General features: G+C 52.8%; 4 protein-coding genes across 4 annotated transcripts; 3 read left to right on the top strand and 1 right to left on the bottom strand.

Annotated features, from left to right (window-relative positions):
* Positions 1–2125: 2125 nt before the first annotated feature.
* Positions 2126–4136, top strand: ACET3X_000299 (uncharacterized protein; the record flags this gene model as incomplete). Its single annotated transcript, XM_069447578.1, has 4 exons — positions 2126–2838; positions 2886–3019; positions 3071–3911; positions 4124–4136. 4 exons carry the CDS (start codon positions 2126–2128, stop codon positions 4134–4136), a joined length of 1701 nt encoding a protein of 566 aa, XP_069310541.1.
* A 2309-nt stretch (positions 4137–6445) lies between these two features.
* Positions 6446–9150, top strand: ACET3X_000298 (uncharacterized protein; the record flags this gene model as incomplete). The annotated part of the gene is made up of 4 exons (XM_069447577.1): positions 6446–6459; positions 6553–6693; positions 6819–7397; positions 7446–9150. The coding sequence occupies 4 exons, from the start codon at positions 6446–6448 to the stop codon at positions 9148–9150; spliced, it is 2439 nt and encodes an 812-aa protein (XP_069310540.1).
* A 4431-nt stretch (positions 9151–13581) lies between these two features.
* Positions 13582–14708, bottom strand: ACET3X_000297 (uncharacterized protein; the record flags this gene model as incomplete). Its single annotated transcript, XM_069447576.1, has 2 exons — positions 13582–14484; positions 14535–14708. The coding sequence occupies 2 exons, from the start codon at positions 14706–14708 to the stop codon at positions 13582–13584; spliced, it is 1077 nt and encodes a 358-aa protein (XP_069310539.1).
* Positions 14709–15529: 821 nt separating this feature from the next.
* ACET3X_000296 (uncharacterized protein) lies at positions 15530–17053 on the top strand (the record flags this gene model as incomplete). The annotated part of the gene is made up of 2 exons (XM_069447575.1): positions 15530–16979; positions 17031–17053. The coding sequence occupies 2 exons, from the start codon at positions 15530–15532 to the stop codon at positions 17051–17053; spliced, it is 1473 nt and encodes a 490-aa protein (XP_069310538.1).
* Between the last annotated feature and the right edge of the window lie 1450 nt (positions 17054–18503).

Genomic DNA, 18503 nt, shown 5'->3' with positions numbered 1-18503 from the left:
CTGACGAGCGGCGACAGCTGTTTCCGTGTTAGCCATAAATGCCAATAGTGGAGCTTGGGTGGAAAGACAACATACCATCGTTTGCGACGGGCGCAGCAATGGCAAAAGCAGCCATGGAGACAATGGTAGCGATGACGGTGGTGAACTTCATTTTGGGAATAGCGTTCAGGTGATTATTCGCGTCGTTGTACTAATGAAGAAGCCCGGGATGAAATTGGAAATCGAAGAGTCGCCCGGCGACAAAGAGTGAATGATAAGAAAGGTTGATAAAACAAGAAGATTGACTTGAAGAAGTTGACTTGATGGTGAGCTTGAAGTGAGAAAAGGCCTTTTAGCCTGAGGAGGCGACCAACTTATACCAAGCACCAGCATCACCTCAAGCACACAAATACACTGTCGTCGTCGTCATCAGGCGCCGTTGCCATCCCAGAGTTGTCTCGGTACCTTACTTGCTGCCTCGTACTGACAAGGCTGAAACCGGAGTCTAGACTTTCCTGCTTGTGCCTTGGTACTGCATCAGCGAAAGGAGTACGATCTGCTCCATAACGACGGCGGGTAGTGGAGCGTTGTCGTTCTACGGGAAGGGCACGGCCGGGGAGGCGCGGCGCTGAGGCGTGTCAAAGCTGTCGGAGATGTGTCGATGATTTCCCGAACAATGGGAGACGCGCGGCTTATGTATGTGGGGTTTTATGGGGACCGTGGTGACGATGCAAAAGTTTTGGGTATAACTGTGGACCACTTCAGGCTTGTCAGGTTGAGTTGCTCGCATCATGATGCGGATGCCGTCGACAGACTTTGATGTCCTCAGGTCAGCACCCTGCCTGCCCCGTCGTTATTCTATCCCTTTTTAACGAACGCATCCATTGAGCCCATGTAGTCCCGTATAAGCACCGTGATACATTGCGGTCAGAGTGCGATGAAACGGTACTCAAACCCAGCCGAAACTCGGAAAAGCACCTTCCTTGGCAGCGGTCTCGGAGAACACAATGCGATGCTTGCAGTCACAACACACTCTGCAATACCGATGGACAAATAGAGGCTGATGTATAAGGTCGGGTTGTGTAAAATAGTTGCACATATGGTGTCAAGTTGTATAATTAGACACAGGTTGAGATGGGGTTGGTGACCCCGCACATCCCACATGTGGTCCGGCACAAGGCAGGTGGCGAAGACACTGCCCAGATGTGGACGATGAATCCATGATTTCATGGAGGAATGACAGAAGGCCGAATACAACTAGGCTGGCCCATCGCGCGTGTGTATAGCCGCCTTTGAGTCTCCTGGAGGTCTTGCATGGCGATGATCGTTGGGTTAAGGTGCGCGCTCGATTTTTCCCTTGAATGACTTCGCTGGGCAATTGATGTCATGAAAATGTGGGGATGCACGTGCGAGGACGTACACATACTCGTCCACGAGAGTGTAAAGTCGCTTTTGAGTCTCCTGGTAGACGCTATTGTATCGCGATAATCATTGGGCTACACATACTCGTCAAAGAAAACAACATTAATTGAACTAAAAGTGTTCAATATCTAACCAGTACTCTGGCAGAGAAAGAGCCATGTTTCCTGGAGAACCGAAAGCTTGGATAGCGCTACTTGTCTGTCGGTGTACCTGGCGGCTCTCGTAAGGCGAAGAGGTTGTTGTTGTGCCCACTTTGGAAAGGCCGTGAGTGATTTGCATCTTTCTTCTTCTGTCAAGCCCAGGTGGCCAGACGAATTCACCGTCGCATAGTATTTGTTGTATACTCCAGATGACACAAAAAGATCAGGCTATTAGTACTCACGTAAGGTCTGACCGTGCTCGGATAGATTCCGAGTTCGATACAGTCGATGTCAAATATAGTTCTGATATCGAGCATGTCCATAGAGGCTGAAGGTGTCTGCGGAAAGAGTGAGTGTTTACACATATCAAAACAGAAAATCAGACATGCCCGCCATACGGCGAGTTGACGATGGGATATGAGTCACGTGTAGCGGTAATTAGAGGTGACAGCGCGCTGCTGGAAATCGCAAGTGAAGGTGAGAGCTCGCAAGGGATAGCGCCTTCCTGACTTTTCACGTACCTTTGTATTCGACAGCTGCTCCCCATAACTTTACAAAGTTGGCAATTGCGGCCCACAGAAACCATGGATATGTACGTGGCTCAGCTTCCGGGGCTCTCTGTAGCTACCCACCTGGCGAGAGAGCGTGCGAAAGCCGACGAGAACATGCCCGACAAGAGCTGGCGACTAGGCCACAGCAAGCAGCCGAAGAAGCCACCAAAAACCCTGACTCCTTTCAAGATCGACACCGACTACTCCAAATCCTTCGAAGATTTGAACGATCACCGCCTTCAGCTCAGTTGGCGAAAAACACGTCAAGGCAGCAGACCGCAGACACCTGCCACCGACGATGCAGACGATACCCGAAGCGAGCGTTCAGATACTCCAACGCCACGTCGAGACTCCAAGCCGAAGCTCGCACGATACACTTCGCTTTTCGCCAACTTCATAGACACAACCAAAGAGCCCGAGTTCGCCTTCTCTACGCCTTGGGGTGAAGATGCACCGCAGTCCTTGCAACCTTATATAGATCCGCTCGAAGTGGTTCAGTCTGTTCGATCGCACATGGTAAACACACATCAGCCAATACCAATGGAACATAACAGCGGCCTGTTCCGGGTGTTCGAGGACTATCGCAAGGTCCGGGAGCAGAAAGAGAGTCTTGGTAAAATGATGGAGGAGACCCTCAAGGACTGGAGAATGGCTGAAGAACGCTGGAATCGCTCAAAAGATTGCTATAGTGCGGAGATACGGCGACTTGAGCTGCTCATAGCTCGTGGAACGAGCGGTATGACAGGGTCAGTAACCTCCAAATCTATGCTCTTTCTTTGCTGACACAGAGGAGGCTTGTGCAAGCTCGTCAAGACAGCGTAGTGCGACGTCATAGGAAGACCATCTCGTACGACAGTCTGCCTCCAGCTTACGACCTCCTTTCACATGCCCAACTCGACCGAGAGATCAAAATAAGGAGCCAGAGAGGTTAGTACTCGATATCATGGTGTTATGCGTGGCGTTACTGACCCCGTTCAGCGCTTTTGAGTCGACCACTATCCCCATCTGGAAAGATGGTTGTCCTCTCAAAACAGTTTGCCCATGACGGGACGAAGCTGATAGTGGGAACTCCGCCCGAGGTCAACCACAAGTTAACACTGTCGCGCAAAGTCCAGAGCGAGCTCAACCTTGTCGCCAATTACAAGACGAAAACCTCGCGGTCCTTTACTAGCTCTGTAGCTTCTGGTTTCTCAGCAGGGTCTGGTGACCCTTTGCCTGACGAGATGGCCATTCTTGAGCACACTGGCATGGAACCAGCGACCGAATGCGAAGCGCTTGTTGCTCTTCGCGAACTGGGCACACTTGTTGCAAGACGTCGAGGTCTAGATACCAACAGCTTCAATCACGATCTCATGATGCTCTTCTTACAGAATAGACCAGTAGAGAGAACAACAGAAGGTGTCGAGGAACAAGACGTACGACCGTCCCAGCAAGGAAAAGGCTCAAAGATTGAACAACAACAATGCCCCGATCCGTCTCTTGCACCACGGCATAATTTGCGGAGGTTTCAGTCGCAGCCACAGCTCAACACTCCACAGAAACATCGTCGTCAGTTTTCTTTTGAGCCTGGGGCGGATCAGCTCGAAGCACTCACCGAGGAGTTTGGAGCGCTTGACAGTGAGACCAATGAGAGCGAGTCGGACGATTCGGACACTCCACTCTTGATGCGTGCTGAGCGCCCTGCGCTTGATTCGCAATCAATCAGGTCTACTTCATCGTCTCAAACGCTGGGTGGAGATTTTGCTAAGCCGTCGAAGATTCCCAGTCCTGTCCAAACAATGGGTCGCAGTCGTCAAGAGGGTTCTGCATCAAGCCTCCAGTCAGTCTATGCTAGACCTCAGGATAGTCGTCGCGAGTCTCGTTCTAGCGTTATCACGGCATTCCGCGAACACACAAGTGGCAATACTCGACCCGAACTCCAGAACAGACATACTTCGATTGACGACTTACGTGCGTCGGACTCCTCAACAGCAACAAGAGATCATGCCAGTGGAACAAGACTGCGTAACAGTACCATGGCTGTCGCAGCAGCGAGGGCTGCTAGTGATGCAAGTCAAGCCTCATCGTCAGAGACAAGCAGTCCAGGACCATCCCTATCGCGAACAAACAACTCAGAAGGGTCGGTCAGGCTGGTGCATGATGACTCTAAGAGAACGTCATCGAGTTGATAAGTGGACGTCTCTTCTACCTGCGATTGGTGTTTCATGCCGGTTATTCAGCACATCAGTTTGAGGTTGATTCGACCGTGAGACAAGATGCGACCTTCCCCTCTCTACTCGCCAAGGTCAGAAGTGATACTTGTGTCACCATTGGAAGACCTGGCTGCAAATGCTTTCTTCATTTCTTTTGTCATCACACCAGATTTCGGCCTTGACCGAGCACCCGTGGACCAGAGAACAGTTATATGCGGCCATCGTAACGTGTGTAGGTAAAAATCACATAGACTAGGAGTCTTTATGATACCAAGTGTGTCACCCTAAGATTGCAGTCCCCTTCGCGCAACAACCAAGATTAGTCGTGCCAGTTAGCGAGATGAAGACCTGTGGCTAAACTGGCAGCTCACATCAGACATCGCGATTGCTCCCCGTCCCTTCCCGTTACACACTGCCACAATGACCAGGCGGCGTTCAAGTTGGACCCTATCCGGTCGCGGTTATACAGAGGTGACCTAACTCCATCTCACTACGGCCAATGCATTGCTCAGGAGACACGGATGCTGACACTACGCCAGAGTACTGCGCTTCTGGGCTGAACTCTGGCATTCTGCGAGGCTAACCGCAACATCTAGTCATGAACGAGCCGTTTCCAGCTCCTTCTATGCTGCATGTCTACGCGTCTCGTCGGTATCTGCTCTGTTAGTAGGTCTGATCAGCAAACTGTGGCGTTGGATGTGGCGAGTGCCAACGTTGTGCCACAGTTGGCCGATCATTGCCGAGTTGACGAAAAGGTTTCTTCCACATGATAATGCGTGAGGCATACGATTCGTTAAGAGTTCGCGGTGTCGATCACCGCATGTAACTGTTGCCACACTTATTTTTACACAAGGATCGCTGCCTCATTGGATTCCCACCGGAGGACAATTCCACAGCCTCGCGAGTGGCCATGCAGCCACAGGCATTCCATGCAATTGCCAGCACTGTGGTTGGTGTTGCTGCAAAAGGCAGTGACGTTCATTCTTACAGCCCAGGTCCCGATGCACTGTCCAAGCGCCTTACGATCGATGACGAAAGCCGTTGATGGGATGGTTCTGTTGGTGGATAGACTCGCTCTCGGGATAACGCCCGCTAACCACTCCTTAATCTCGGCTTGACAGATGGTAAAATCACGTTAAGAATTAGGTATTCCGAGTAAGCGCAAGCGATACGGCGCCAACAGGCGACAATAGGATTGGCCTGCTAGATAGACTTTGACGAATTGGCGGGGTGGCATCCTCGTCTCTGATCCGCAGCTCATACGCAGGGGAAGGCGGCCGGCAGTGGGCTGGATAGGTAGGGCGAGCAGCGGTAGAGACGTCTGCCGCGTGGAAAGCTGCAAGAGACAAGGGCAGGAAGCGGTCTCGGGACACAAGTGGAAACGGGAGCTGCCCGGCATATGTCATTTCGCATCGAGGCGCCAACGCACACCGTAGGCGCCGCAACAGTCTTGCTCGACAAAGGGGGTATAGTGTGCGAGCAGAAGCTGTCTTGACGAGTAAATTACATCCAAGGGCACGGGATATCCACCAAGCCACTGGAGTCGTGCACGGGCTCCTCGCACTGGTGTAGCAGTTGGAGTGGATTCGAGAAACATCGGGCTGGGTTCGCGCGATCCAGCATCCATGGGATGTGCGCTTGGAGTGCGGGATGGCGACAGATGCAGCGACTATCAGCTCCCCATGCGGACGCAGAGAGCTTCTGGCCGGCTCGCGTCTGCCGTAAGGTTGTGGCTGTGTGCTTTGGGGCGCGAAGCCCAATACGGAGGGAGTCTGGGAGATCAGTCTGGCAGCATGTCGCGCACAGAGTAGGGCGGAGGATCGAAAGCCGCCTAGGGCCACGCAAAACTGTAGCGTTAGAGCAGCAGGACCATGTGCCTAGACCCGACGCTCCACCCATGCCCACGCGCGGCCCTCTTGCAATTCCGTCAGGCCCTGTGGATGCTCAGGTCGCTAGCTAAAAGACGTCTGACCACCGGCCCTGGACATCTGTGGCTTGACTCTCCCAGGCTCGACTTTCTCGTGGCAGCTGCTCTCCGTTTCATCAACCCATAGTCTGCTCCTCCAAGGCTCCCCAACCCAAGCACCTCTTCTTCCCCCATCGACTTCCCAGATGCAACCCGAATTAAACAAAACCTAGTACCGTGAGAGCGCCTGATGCCATGTTTCGAAATAGGTACGTCCCGCCCGCGCCCAAGCTCGCATGTGATTTGTGCGCGTCGCGTGAAGACATCATGTACCTTGGCTGACCTACGACTGACATGCGCAGACTCAACTCCCAAAAACCCGACGGAAAGCTGCTAGAGGACTTCAAGGCCTCTTTTCCTCATCTCCAGCAGCGTTCGCATTCTCTTGCAGGTCCCCCGGGCCATACTCTTGCAGATGCGCTTGATGTCGCGCACCCCTCTCGGTACGTCCTTCCGAGATCCCCCCATCCCATGTCACTCGGCACGAACATCAACAACAACAACAGCGCCGAAGCCGAACATGCACACACAACGCACTGAATATTATGCTAACCCACATGGTTTTCAGCCAGCTCGACCATGAGGACATCAAAGACCAGGATCCAACCCCGCGTGGGAATACCGAGCCCTGGAGGTTCACTCCCTCGCTGCTAGACCCCAACAGCTTCGCTTTCACCTCTTTCGCAAACCAACCTCCTGGCTACTACACGCCTACTCCTGGCGGCACCAACACGCTCTACCACAGCCAAGCCGGAGACCTCCACACGCCCGGTTTCAGCTTTGGCCTAGGAACACCACTGTCGCTTCCTACCTCTGAAGGTGCCCTTCACGCCGGCCAGGTCGCGCCTGCCAGCCATCTTCATGGCTTCAACCCTCATGCGCTGGGGTCGCATCACTTCCAGAATGTCAACCCTTTTGGCATGCAGCCCCAGCACTCCCAGTCCTTTGCCCCGCACCAGTTCACCCATCAGCCTACTGCATTTGACCAAGGCAACATGGCGCAAAACCACGAGGATTCGCCAATGGACAATATGGTCCCAGAGGTGGAGATGCAAGAGCAGTCCCCTCTGATTGGTTATGCACCCCATTCATATGAAGGCAGCATGGCAGCTGCAGTCGCACCGGCACCCCCTCCACCTAATCAAAAGTCCGTCGCCCCATCTTTCCAACCGCTTTCATACACTGACTTGTCCAGCTTCCGATATCACGTTACTTTGAATGCTCCAACGGCCATGATCAAGCAGCCAGATGAAGTTCCTGTTACCTATCTCAACAAAGGACAGGCCTACTCCATCTCTCTTGTGGACACTGCGCCCATGCAAGCGCAATCTCCATTGACAAAGTACAGGACCTTCATTCGCATTTCCTTCGAAGACGAGCAGCAGCGTCAGCGACCTGCGTCTTGCTGGCAACTGTGGAAAGAGGGCCGCGGAACTAATGAGGCGCACCAGCGTGGTGGAAGACTTCAGGCAGTTGAATTCGTGGACCCGAGCCAAGTCAGCGGCGGTGAGATTCAAGGACGTCCCAGAGTTGAACTTGAATCTTCCTCCTTTGATGGGTTTGTCGTTGTATGGACACCAACGCACAACTCCTCGCCCGAGTGCTCCTTGGCTGTGCGCTTCAACTTCCTCTCTACCGATTTCAGTCACTCCAAGGGCGTCAAAGGCATTCCCGTCCGGTTATGCGCGAAGACCGAGATGGTTACGGAAGCTACCGGATCATCGACCCAAAGACCAGATGCTGAGCTTTGCTACTGCAAAGTCAAGCTCTTCCGCGACCACGGTGCTGAGCGAAAACTGTCCAACGACGTCGCCCATGTGAAGAAGACCATTGACAAGCTGAAGCAACAGATTGCTCAGGTCGAGTCTGGCATGAAGGACTTCGGTAAGCGGAAACGCAGTGGATCAATTTCCAAGGGCAGTGCCAGCCAACGGCCCGGAAAGGTGCCTAAGCACAAGCGGACCTGGTCCATGTCTTCTGCGAGCGACAACCAAGGAGGTCGTGCACCTGCTGAAGAAGACCTTCACATCAAACTGGCATCACTCCAGGACATGTTTAGTTCCACTAGGCCTGTCAGTGTTCTTTACCTCAAGGGAGAGGAGCAGGATGACCCGGATCTTCACCCAGTGATCCTAGGAGCTTCCCCTCAAGAACTCTCCAAGATCGACACAAACGTGGATGCGCCCATGTGGGAAGCTACAGAGTCGCAAACAGGAACATCCTCTGTTGTATCTCCAACTCCCAGCTCTCAATCCCTCCACTCGGAGAAGCGCAGAACCACGTCCTTCCAGCGTCCGGCGCCCTACCAGCCACCATCGCGCATGTCCTCGAACGAATGGCGCAACATGTCACAAACAGCCACAGGTGACCTCAAGGGCATGACCAGCGTTCAAGGCGGCGCAGACGTCCCGACAAAAGTTCAACGGCCATATTCGGATGACCACGCGCTTTCTGGATGGATTGAAGCCCTCGGGGTCGATCAAACTTACCAGCCGCCTCCAGAGCCTATGCTAAAGCCTGTCGCCTGCTTCTTCGTCCAACCGCGCGTCGCCGGTCGGCAACCCGACGATAATTACTTCCGCGCCGTGTATTTGATGGAGCGCACTGTGAAGGAGTTGGTCACTAGCATTGCAATGAAGATCAAGATCGAGCCAACTAAGGTCACGCGGACCATCCGCGTCAATCAAAAAGGACTTCAGATTCTGATGGACGACGATGCAGTCAACAGGATCCCCGAGCAACAGGACATGACAGCCGAATTCCATGAGATTGGCACACCGCCAGTGCACTCCATGAAACGCGAATGGGATGCGGGTCCCACCGACATTCAAGTTGATGGCGACATCAGCGTTACGGAAAACGTTCACTCGACCGGTTACGAACTCCGTCTTCTCTTCTAGGCTTTTATGCCTATCGCTCGCCTTCGAGACGCCGTTCCTTCATCTTTGATACCCAGTTTCTCGGTAATTTACCGATTGTCACGACCTCATACTACCCGTACCTTTGGAGCCTTGCATTATTGTCCAAGGGTCGTTCTAAATCAACACCACTTGATTTGGTCCTACTGTTTGGCGTTCAGTGCCTTTGGAGATACCACGCGTTCGACCGAAGCGCTTGCTGCATTTCCTTTGTTGATACTTTTCTATTCTTCTTCTTCTTTCCGGTGCGACGACGATACCCATTATACTATTACTACTTTCACCTTTCAAGCGGCTAAGATTGCAAAGCAACGATCTATTACGAACACATAGCGAGATACACACGCGCGTCTACGAGGGAGGAGCATTGAACCTGTAATTTTCCTTTACATACAACAAGGGTGGCAGCTCTGTTCACTACGGTGTACATGCCCATTATCCTTTGCGAGCCTAATCAAACCTTTTCGCTCTGAAGCTGTCGTCACCTGCGATCTCTCGACTTCTCTTCCCTGTACAATTTTCTTGAGCTCCACGTTCTTACCCTGGCCGACCGAAGCTGCGCCGTTGACCACGGACACCCCCACTGACGTTGTGACATAGCGATGATCATTACATTCCCCGCCCGCCGCCAAAGCTAGAAAGCTTTCGTCCGACCGTCTCCATCGCGGCAGATTGCTCCTTGCCTGCCCCATCGAATAATATTTCAGTATCTTGGCGTGCACAAGCATTTGATACGCTATTGTCTCCGGAAATTACGCGCGAAGCATTCGCACCAGGGGTTCGAGCAGCGACGGGCGGCTTGCACCAGCGTCAATCAATCCACATGCACAAGTGGGCTATGCGACTACTACCATCGGTCTCGCATGTCCAAACACTAATTGCAACATTGTTGACACGGTGTTCGGTATATCTGTCAGCGTTTGGGCGGGGACCCCTGACACGCGAGTAATTGAGGGGGCTGGCGGGAAGTGTGGATATGGTAGCCGATTCCGATAACACATGGATCCGACCCAAAGGATTGTGTGTCCGAGACTTGATGTCATACTGCAGAAAAAAACTCACGAATCACGACCATGGTACACATACAGAGAACCGATAAGTCAGACCGAGGGAGCAGGGTCTGTAAGATGCGTTGGCAATGACAGAGGACGCGTCGAAGGAGCAAGGACCGATCGGATCTGGTCTATTTCTGCCTCATTCGAGATCGCAGATTATGAAACATCAAGCCATCTTACAGATTGTGGGTTGAACGAATAGTTGACGGTATGTGCATCACCAGGCAAGCGCGCATGCAAGTGTGGTGTGATATTACAAGGAAATCGCATATTTGAGAGTGTTCTTGGAGACGAATGGACTCTCAAACCGAGACTATGCATAAGGAGAGCCTTCCGGCACTGCCGTCGCTCACATTGTGCTCGAACAGGAGGGTCGTGACGGAAAGCTAGCCGACATGCTCCAGTATGTTCGCTCGGGATACTTTCGCCACCTCTGACGTCGAAGCAGAACGCATCGCGAACCCCGAAGACCCTTTTCCAACGGAGAAACGAAATAAACGTACAACATGGACGGGAACTGACTTTACGGCCGTCCGAGCCATCGGCCACGTACCACGCTGGAATGAGGTATTCTAATCATAGTGATTTTGTAAGGCTATTTCAGAGATGCGTTATTACGACGACCAATGAGCATGTAGGATCTACAGAGAGATCGACATCTTGTGTACTCAAGCGAACCGGCAAGTGGCGAGTGGTGTGGCTGGACCCTGGCCTTCGCCACGAACTGCGGGAGCGCTGGTGTGTGCCACATGGCGCAGAACCCCCTGGCAGCTGACGCAGATGTCATGCGGACATTGACGAACTGTGACTCACGACTTACGGAGTATTATCTCTGCCTATCACAAGGGACGATTCGGTCACTCCACCATGGTGCATCTTGACGCAAGTGTACCGAGACACAACCCGAAGGAAGCCTGCACCGCCACAGATAGGCATTACGTACCCCTCGCAACGGTGTTGATCACTTCACATGCCAGAATGCCTCACTTCTAACAAGCACGATTCCATTTCCAGAAGATTCGGCGACATATCAATTGTACTGGCAATCTAGATTGTTGGTACCCCGCTTCTGCCATAGGGTAAGGACATCAGCCGTAGTTTGCAGATCCTAGCCCATGATGGACACATATGTCCTTTTGCTTAATCTGACTTCGCAGCGCGGACACCAGACGGAACGCCTCCGACGACTCAGAAGAAACAGCAAATTGTGCACAGCCACGATGCTGAAACGGCGGTAGAAGGGTGCTCCAGATGGGCCCATTCCAGCATCTAGTGTTCGCACTGGATGCATTACGGTAAACCCCACCTGGGCGTCAAGCGGACTAGGGTATTAATTGTCATTGCCGTTACGTCGAGAGTAGATACTGCGATCTGTGGCAGTTTGAACATAGGTCCGAAAGACCGTCTAGCTTTAGGAGACGGACGCACTTGAGCCATTTTAGAAGGTATCATTGGATTCTCGTAGACGGCGACTAAGAAATGATGGTGTAGGTTTGGTACGCATCAACAGACTAAGGCGTCGGGAAGACTACTAATCCCAGATCCAAATCCCGCCCGACCCCGATATCCCCCAACGTACCATGTCTTTCACAAAAAGCGGCCGTATTATCGGACCGCAAACAATGCAAATCTGAGAGAAAAGCCCCGTGTATTGCGACATGGTATGTGATTCTATTATGCATAATGAAGTCATCGGATCAGGATCAGATTCTGCATGAAAAAAACAGCGGGATCAGCAATTTCAGCTCCCCTGTTCGCTACTGGTTCACGAGGTGTGCACGTGTAGACTGGGCTTTCATGGCATCCACCCGCCAAATCAAATTACCGCGGGAACCAAAGACCCCAAAACGCCTCGACTGTTGCTACTAAAACGCGCGATTGAACCGTTGCTCCATGATGACTTCATACATGCGGTCAGAAAAGGCTGTCCCTGATCATCCGGCAAAGTGTTTCAAGTTTGACAGACCAAGCGTGCACTTGCTGGAGATCCAGCACATTTCGGCGGTGTCCCCACAGCTCGCTTCCCGCAGCCCGGTACCTGTAAGCAAGCCCAGCAGGCAGTCAGCACTTGAGCAGCTTCAGATCTCCCACCCGCCGCGCTGCATTGGCAAGGCTACGCGCGCAATCGCGATCGCATCCTCCGGCAAAAATGGCAACACCTAATATCCCTCGAATGAAAGCGTTGCAATTAGGATCGTGGGGTCATTTCGTTTACGAACGACAACGAATCAGTGGCCTGGAGAAAGCTGTCATGCGCCATCAGCCGCTGACGCACCTGGAATACTGCCGGTTGGGCGGATTGGAAGAGCGATTCTGTGAAGTCTGAGTGTACCTACAGGAGCCACGTTGATGCGTCTGCATTAGCACGACGTGCATCTTACAATCTTAGGGTGCGTCTTGCAAGGGTATGCTCAAGGTAGTCACCTGCACGGTACTTGTTTTGACGGCGCCCCCAGGGTGTGGCTCCATCCGGCAGTCCCATTCGGATCTTCGGGATACACACGGTACTATTCTCATGCATCGTCTTACTTTTTCCAAGGTTCTTTGTTCGACATCCGAAGATGAACATGGGGGGCTGGTTGTTGAGCATCACATCCTTCTGCTTTTTCTTCAGCTCTTGGAGATATTTAGCTTTGGCCGGAAGTTGCCTGCTACCCATGTGCTTGTATGGATGCTTTGATCGCGTTGTTGTCAGATTCCCTCGGCGGAAGCGCCAGGACGGGAAGATCCCCATGCTCATATCAGGTCATGTTATTGTACATGGTAACGCTGCCCTTGAAATCCTTCACCCCCGCGCACGTGCACTCCCAATACTGCCTCCGCGATAAGGCCTCTTTTTTGTACTTCCTTTCCGATGTCCCAAATGTACCCCCATGGCTCTCTTCGGAGCAGTGGCTCCGATACTCGGGTCATTTGTTCATTTGGGATACTGCACTGACGGAATAGGACCGGAGGGGCTGGGGGAAAGCCGGGTTATCCTGACCCAAAACCTGGCTTGTGGATGATGTGTTGCGCGGGATGCAGTGTGGGCCGGAGGCGTGCGTGCATGTGTGGAGCGCGGAACCAAGGTATTGATAGTACCAAAAGGGAAACGTACGATGTTGGTTTAGATACTAAACATGAATGCACCGCCACATGCCAGATATTCTTCACATACATGGGGGAAAAGGGATGAATATGTGACAGGAACTCCGACAATGCTCCGGATGATGGTTCACGGAGTGCATGCTTGAGAGCACCATTTCCCTCGTAACGAGGTCAGCCTGTCTACCGAGTTTATGGCGGTTAAATGGCTCACATAGTGCAGCAATTGAGGCGTCCTCGCAACAAAGCGTCAGGTAACTCTACTTCAGCGGTTTCAGTCATCCAACTCTCGTCCAAAGTCAATGAGTCTAAGCCTCCGCGCATCTTTTGGATGGAACTGCGCAATCTTTGCCCTGACCAAGAACCTCGAAGCCGCAGAATCCCTCTGTAATTGGAAATACGCCTTTCCGCCTCCTGGCCCCATCAACGTAGCAAACAGATTCTCAATTAGTTGTCGCATTTCCGCATCTGCAGCTTCGGCCTCGGTAGGCGGCTCTTCTTCTTCTTCTTCCTCTTGACCATTGGCGGTAGTCTTCTTGCCCCAAATCTGGTCAATCCTGCGTTGTCGTGTTTTGTCTGATGCTGGCTTCTTTGATGACTTTGGGCGTCCTTTCTTCGTGAACCCGGCGGCAAGTGTATCATCCTCTACCTCAAGCATATCGCCTACTACAGGCCCGCCCAGCTCTTCTGCTGCAAGCATACTAGAGAGGTAGTCGTTGATGAAGTCGTTCATTGCTTCACCCAGGCGCTGCATCTCCGCATCGTAGCTCTCCTTCTTCGCGCGCTTAGCCGGAATCAATTCTCGCGCGAGTTGAGCGGGAGTCTTTTGTGAACGATCTTGGCGCTGAGAGCGTAGTCTTTCAATGCGGTTCTCCATTGTTTGACTCAGATGCTGGGCGTCATGTAAGATGGCTTCTTCGCGACGAAGCGTGGCTTCCTTTCTGTCTAGTTGGGATTGCGTGCTGGTGATGGCATCCTTGGTCCCTTGAACATTTTGTTGAAGTGTACGCGCTGCTAACAGTGCAGGTAGAACTGATCCTGGTGGGGGTAGATATGTTGCCGTTGAATTCAAGCGTCGATATGCGTCTTTGACGGCAATGAGTTGCTGCAGTTTTTTACGAGGGTCCTCCGATGCATAGGCGGCAGTCTCTATGTCAACTTGTGACCGTAACCGTAACTATGGTCTGGTCAGCATGTATCTATGCAAACGCGTCTTCGTGGCATTACCTTCTCGAGTGCAGCTTGCTGTTCCTGCACGCGTGCTTGTAGCTCTTTCACCGTCTGCTCCAAACGCGCCTCGGTGCTCGACGCGTCAAAGTCGACAACATCATCCTGCAGTCCACGCGCTTCTTCGGCATACTCGCGTATCTTTTTCAGTGTGTCGCCGTGTGATTGTGCCATGTCTCCAAAACGGTTGGCTGCGTGTTATGGCGCGGTCGGTCCCCCAATGTCGCTAACAGACCCGTGGTGCCTGGGAAGGGAAACGTCGCCCCTTTCAATGCTGTACCTCACTGCAGTCCCCGCTGCACCACGTGAAAATCCAACACTGCTTCACTCCCTGCACTGCCCGTGTTCTCAGACATAGTCGTACAACCACACGTGACGCGCCAAGACTTAGCGCCGATCTCCCCGCGATAGCTCCCATTTTGCGCTTCCTCCTCGCATCAAATCACCTGCTGCTCTCACCCATCGCCAATAGTTCCTTCTCCATCTCCATCGCCGCCCCTTCTTCTAACATTGCTTTCTCGTTTGACAAGGAAAGCGCGCAACCTCGAGCTCTCCCATCTGAGACGCCGGACCGTTGCCGAGAAGGTTTGACGAGCGAGCTTTCTTTCCTTGGGCCAGTTTCTTCCTCTGTCGACCTCACCTCGCCCCAAGAAACACACCCTTTCCGACTCTCCCGCTCCATCACAAGCACACCACCACCCCACACGGTTCCTCATTCTCCGAGGCATCCCTTCTCCGACCTCTGCACCCTCTGCACGCTCCATACTCCTTCAAGCTCCCGGCGACCTCACATCCACGCACCTTCACCGCACTGTCGCGACTCCCTCCACCCGCCCTGACAGCACGCTTTCTTTCACGGCCCCCGCTGTACATAAAGTCGCAATTAGTCGAGATCAATTGAACAAGTCTCAACTTCCCGTTTGAGCGCGCGTCGACTGTGAAGAGCGTGCATACCCGTGTCCAGATTCAAGACACACAACTCATATACAGAAAACATGTCTGCATCACCCACCATTGCAGCTTCTTCGGCCAAGCGACCGCTTGAAGAGCCCTCCTCACCTACCGGCCCCAACGACCAACCCGATGCCAAACGCCCTGCCCTCGATAAGATGCTCAAGGAGAGCGCGCCCAACCCTGACGATATCGATGTCGCCCAACCTGTCAAGGCTGACGACATTGCCACGGAAGGCATCACACAGGAGGATGCAAAGGCGGTACCTGAAGGGGCCGAAGCTGCCGTCGAAAATGGTGCCGAGACTGTCCAGACGGACACGGTTGTCCCTGACGCCCCTTCTATCCTTGAAACCCAGCCCATCCAATCCACATCCGGTGCTAACGGTCGGCCTGTGAATCACAACCAGCAGGTCGACGAGACCAACTGGCTACATGTGCGTGCTTGTATTGGTACCAGCGAGGCAGCTACCATCATTGGCAAGGGCGGAGAGAATGTAACTCAGATCCGTCGTCTGTCTGGCGCCAAGTGCACCGTTAGCGACTACTCTCGAGGCGCTGTTGAACGTATCCTTACTGTAAGCGGCCAAGTCGATGCTGTGTCCAAGGCATTCGGCCTCATTGTGCGCACTCTCAACCAGGAGGATCTCGAGACTCCATCGACATCCACGTCCAAGGCGTACCCTATGCGCCTCCTTATCCCTCACATCCTCATTGGTTCCATCATCGGAAAGGCAGGTGTCCGCATCCGTGAGATTCAAGACGCTTCCAACGCTAAGTTGAACGCATCTGACACTCTGCTCCCCAACTCTGGCGAGCGTTCCCTGATCGTTCTGGGTGTTGCTGACGCTGTGCACATTGCCGTGTACTATGTTGCTCAGACTCTGGTCGAGCAGTTGACTGAGCGATTCGGCGGACCCGCTGCGTCCCAATACGCAACCCGCAGCGGTATGGCTGCCAATGTAGTCCCAGGCGGCATGTCTGTTCAGCCATACGTTCCTCAGCCCGCCGGAGGCCAGTACTCTCACCCGCAGAACTTCCGTCGTCAAGAACCACCTCAGCGAACCCCCGCTCATGGAGGATATGGTGCCCCCCATATGCATGGACAGCCTCCTCAACAATCGCCGTATGGACATCCCAACATGCCCTATGGAGCTGGCTCGCCTAGCCGCGGTCCCTACGGTGGTCCCGCAGCTCCCGCTCCTTACGGTGGTCACCCTGCTGCAGCGCCTGTTGCGCACGGTGGTGCTGCTCCTCATGCACCGGTCGGTGGTATGCCCGGCCAACCTCTCACCCAGCAGATTTTCATCCCCAACGACATGGTCGGCGCTATCATCGGCAAGGGCGGCGCGAAGATCAACGAGATCCGTCAACTCAGTGGCAGTGTCATCAAGATCAACGAGCCCACTGACAACAGCAACGAGCGTCTTGTCACCATTACAGGTACACAAGAGTGTAACCAAATGGCACTATACATGCTGTACTCGCGACTTGGTTAGTAGTCTGTCTCATGTTGCAACACTCAAAAGCTGACTTTACGTACAGAATCGGAGAAGCACCGCATCTAGTTGTAGGGTGCTGCAACCTGACATCGCTACTGCGTAAATTACTCGCGGTCTGACAATATTATCGGTACAAGCTTACTGTGTTTTCTGGATGCATGTATACATTGGAGCACGGCGTTATGATGGTATGCTTACTTCCTCGATGGTTTCTTGGGCGTGTACTGTACGTACGCATTCTCCTTTTTCTCACTGCTCTCGGAGAGCAGAAGTGTCGCTTTGGGGGACTACGCGATTAGAGTCTGAGGTGGCTTATGTCGCCCTACTGGTCTTTCGCTGCTGATCTATATGATACTCACATACCTGGTAATCTATCAAAAGCTATCTGATTTTTTGACTTCATTTGTACATTGGATTATCGTGAACCCTATGGTGTTGTCTTGTGTGAGGATGCATCAGATGAGTTGAGATTCGCAATACATTTGCTGTGGGGATAAAGGTCAGGAGTGATCAATATGTGATTCCAGCCCTCTGGAGACTGTCTAACTGCTGTTTACCTTCTATATCTGCACGACAGGTCTCAAGAACGCGTACAAGCCCTTGTCCAAGCTTGTCTCGACACCCGATTGATGTGAATACATCCTTGGATACTTACCACAAGCGTTAGGTCTAGCCACCCTTGCTTAGGCAAGACTACCATGCCAGAGACTGTATAATCGTTACGCAGCATTAGTGAAGAGTCAACGTAGTTATCCGACATCAAAGACCAGTCGTCGAGTAGAGCAATGTCATTTCCAAACATATTCACCAGGCAACCATCAGCCTCTATAGACTTCTTGGCTAGCATGTTTCTCCTCTTCTCGGGTATCAAACGTATGCGACCACCGCGGGTTTGGACGTCATCGGCTGCGCGCTTCTTGTTTCTCAGACTCGAGGTCGAGGGCACTGAGCTGTTGGAGGTTTGGTCTGTTGATGTATTCGCCTTTCTGGATCGGATAGACAACCATACTTTGGGACGAAGGGATCCTTTTCAGTAGACTACTTGGCGTGAGTCTGGTCGTCTTCACTGGAACGGAGACGGTTGGCAATGAGGCTGCCAGAGAGATCGAGGAGGAAGTCATTGGGCAGATTCGCCGTTGACGAGTCCTGAATACCGTCTTTGGCCACGCATTGTGTGTACATTTCGACCATCAGACGACGAGCAGGGCTAGTCTCAAGAGTACCCTTGCAAATGGTACAGATTGTGGCTGGCTCTGGAGTGAGGTACTCGAAGCGAGGATCTTTACCCCGATAGCGAGTCGTCTCCAGAAAGACTCCCTTGGTCGTGTCGTCCGTGAGCATCTCAGCTAGGACGTAGAGCTCACAGACAAGCCTGAATGCAAACAGTTGGCCTTTGGGATAGTTGCTCTGAAGTCGTTGATGGCTGGCATGTTGAACGGGTAGGCTGAGAAGTTGATCAATCAGCGTATGAAGAGTTGCAGAAGAGTCTTGTTCTAGTGTCAATGTTATCTGTTGC

This window comes from Alternaria dauci, chromosome 1 (genome assembly GCF_042100115.1).
Source record: "Alternaria dauci strain A2016 chromosome 1, whole genome shotgun sequence".
NCBI classification, from domain to species: domain Eukaryota; kingdom Fungi; phylum Ascomycota; class Dothideomycetes; order Pleosporales; family Pleosporaceae; genus Alternaria; species Alternaria dauci.
This window is presented reverse-complemented; position numbering and strand designations above follow the sequence as displayed.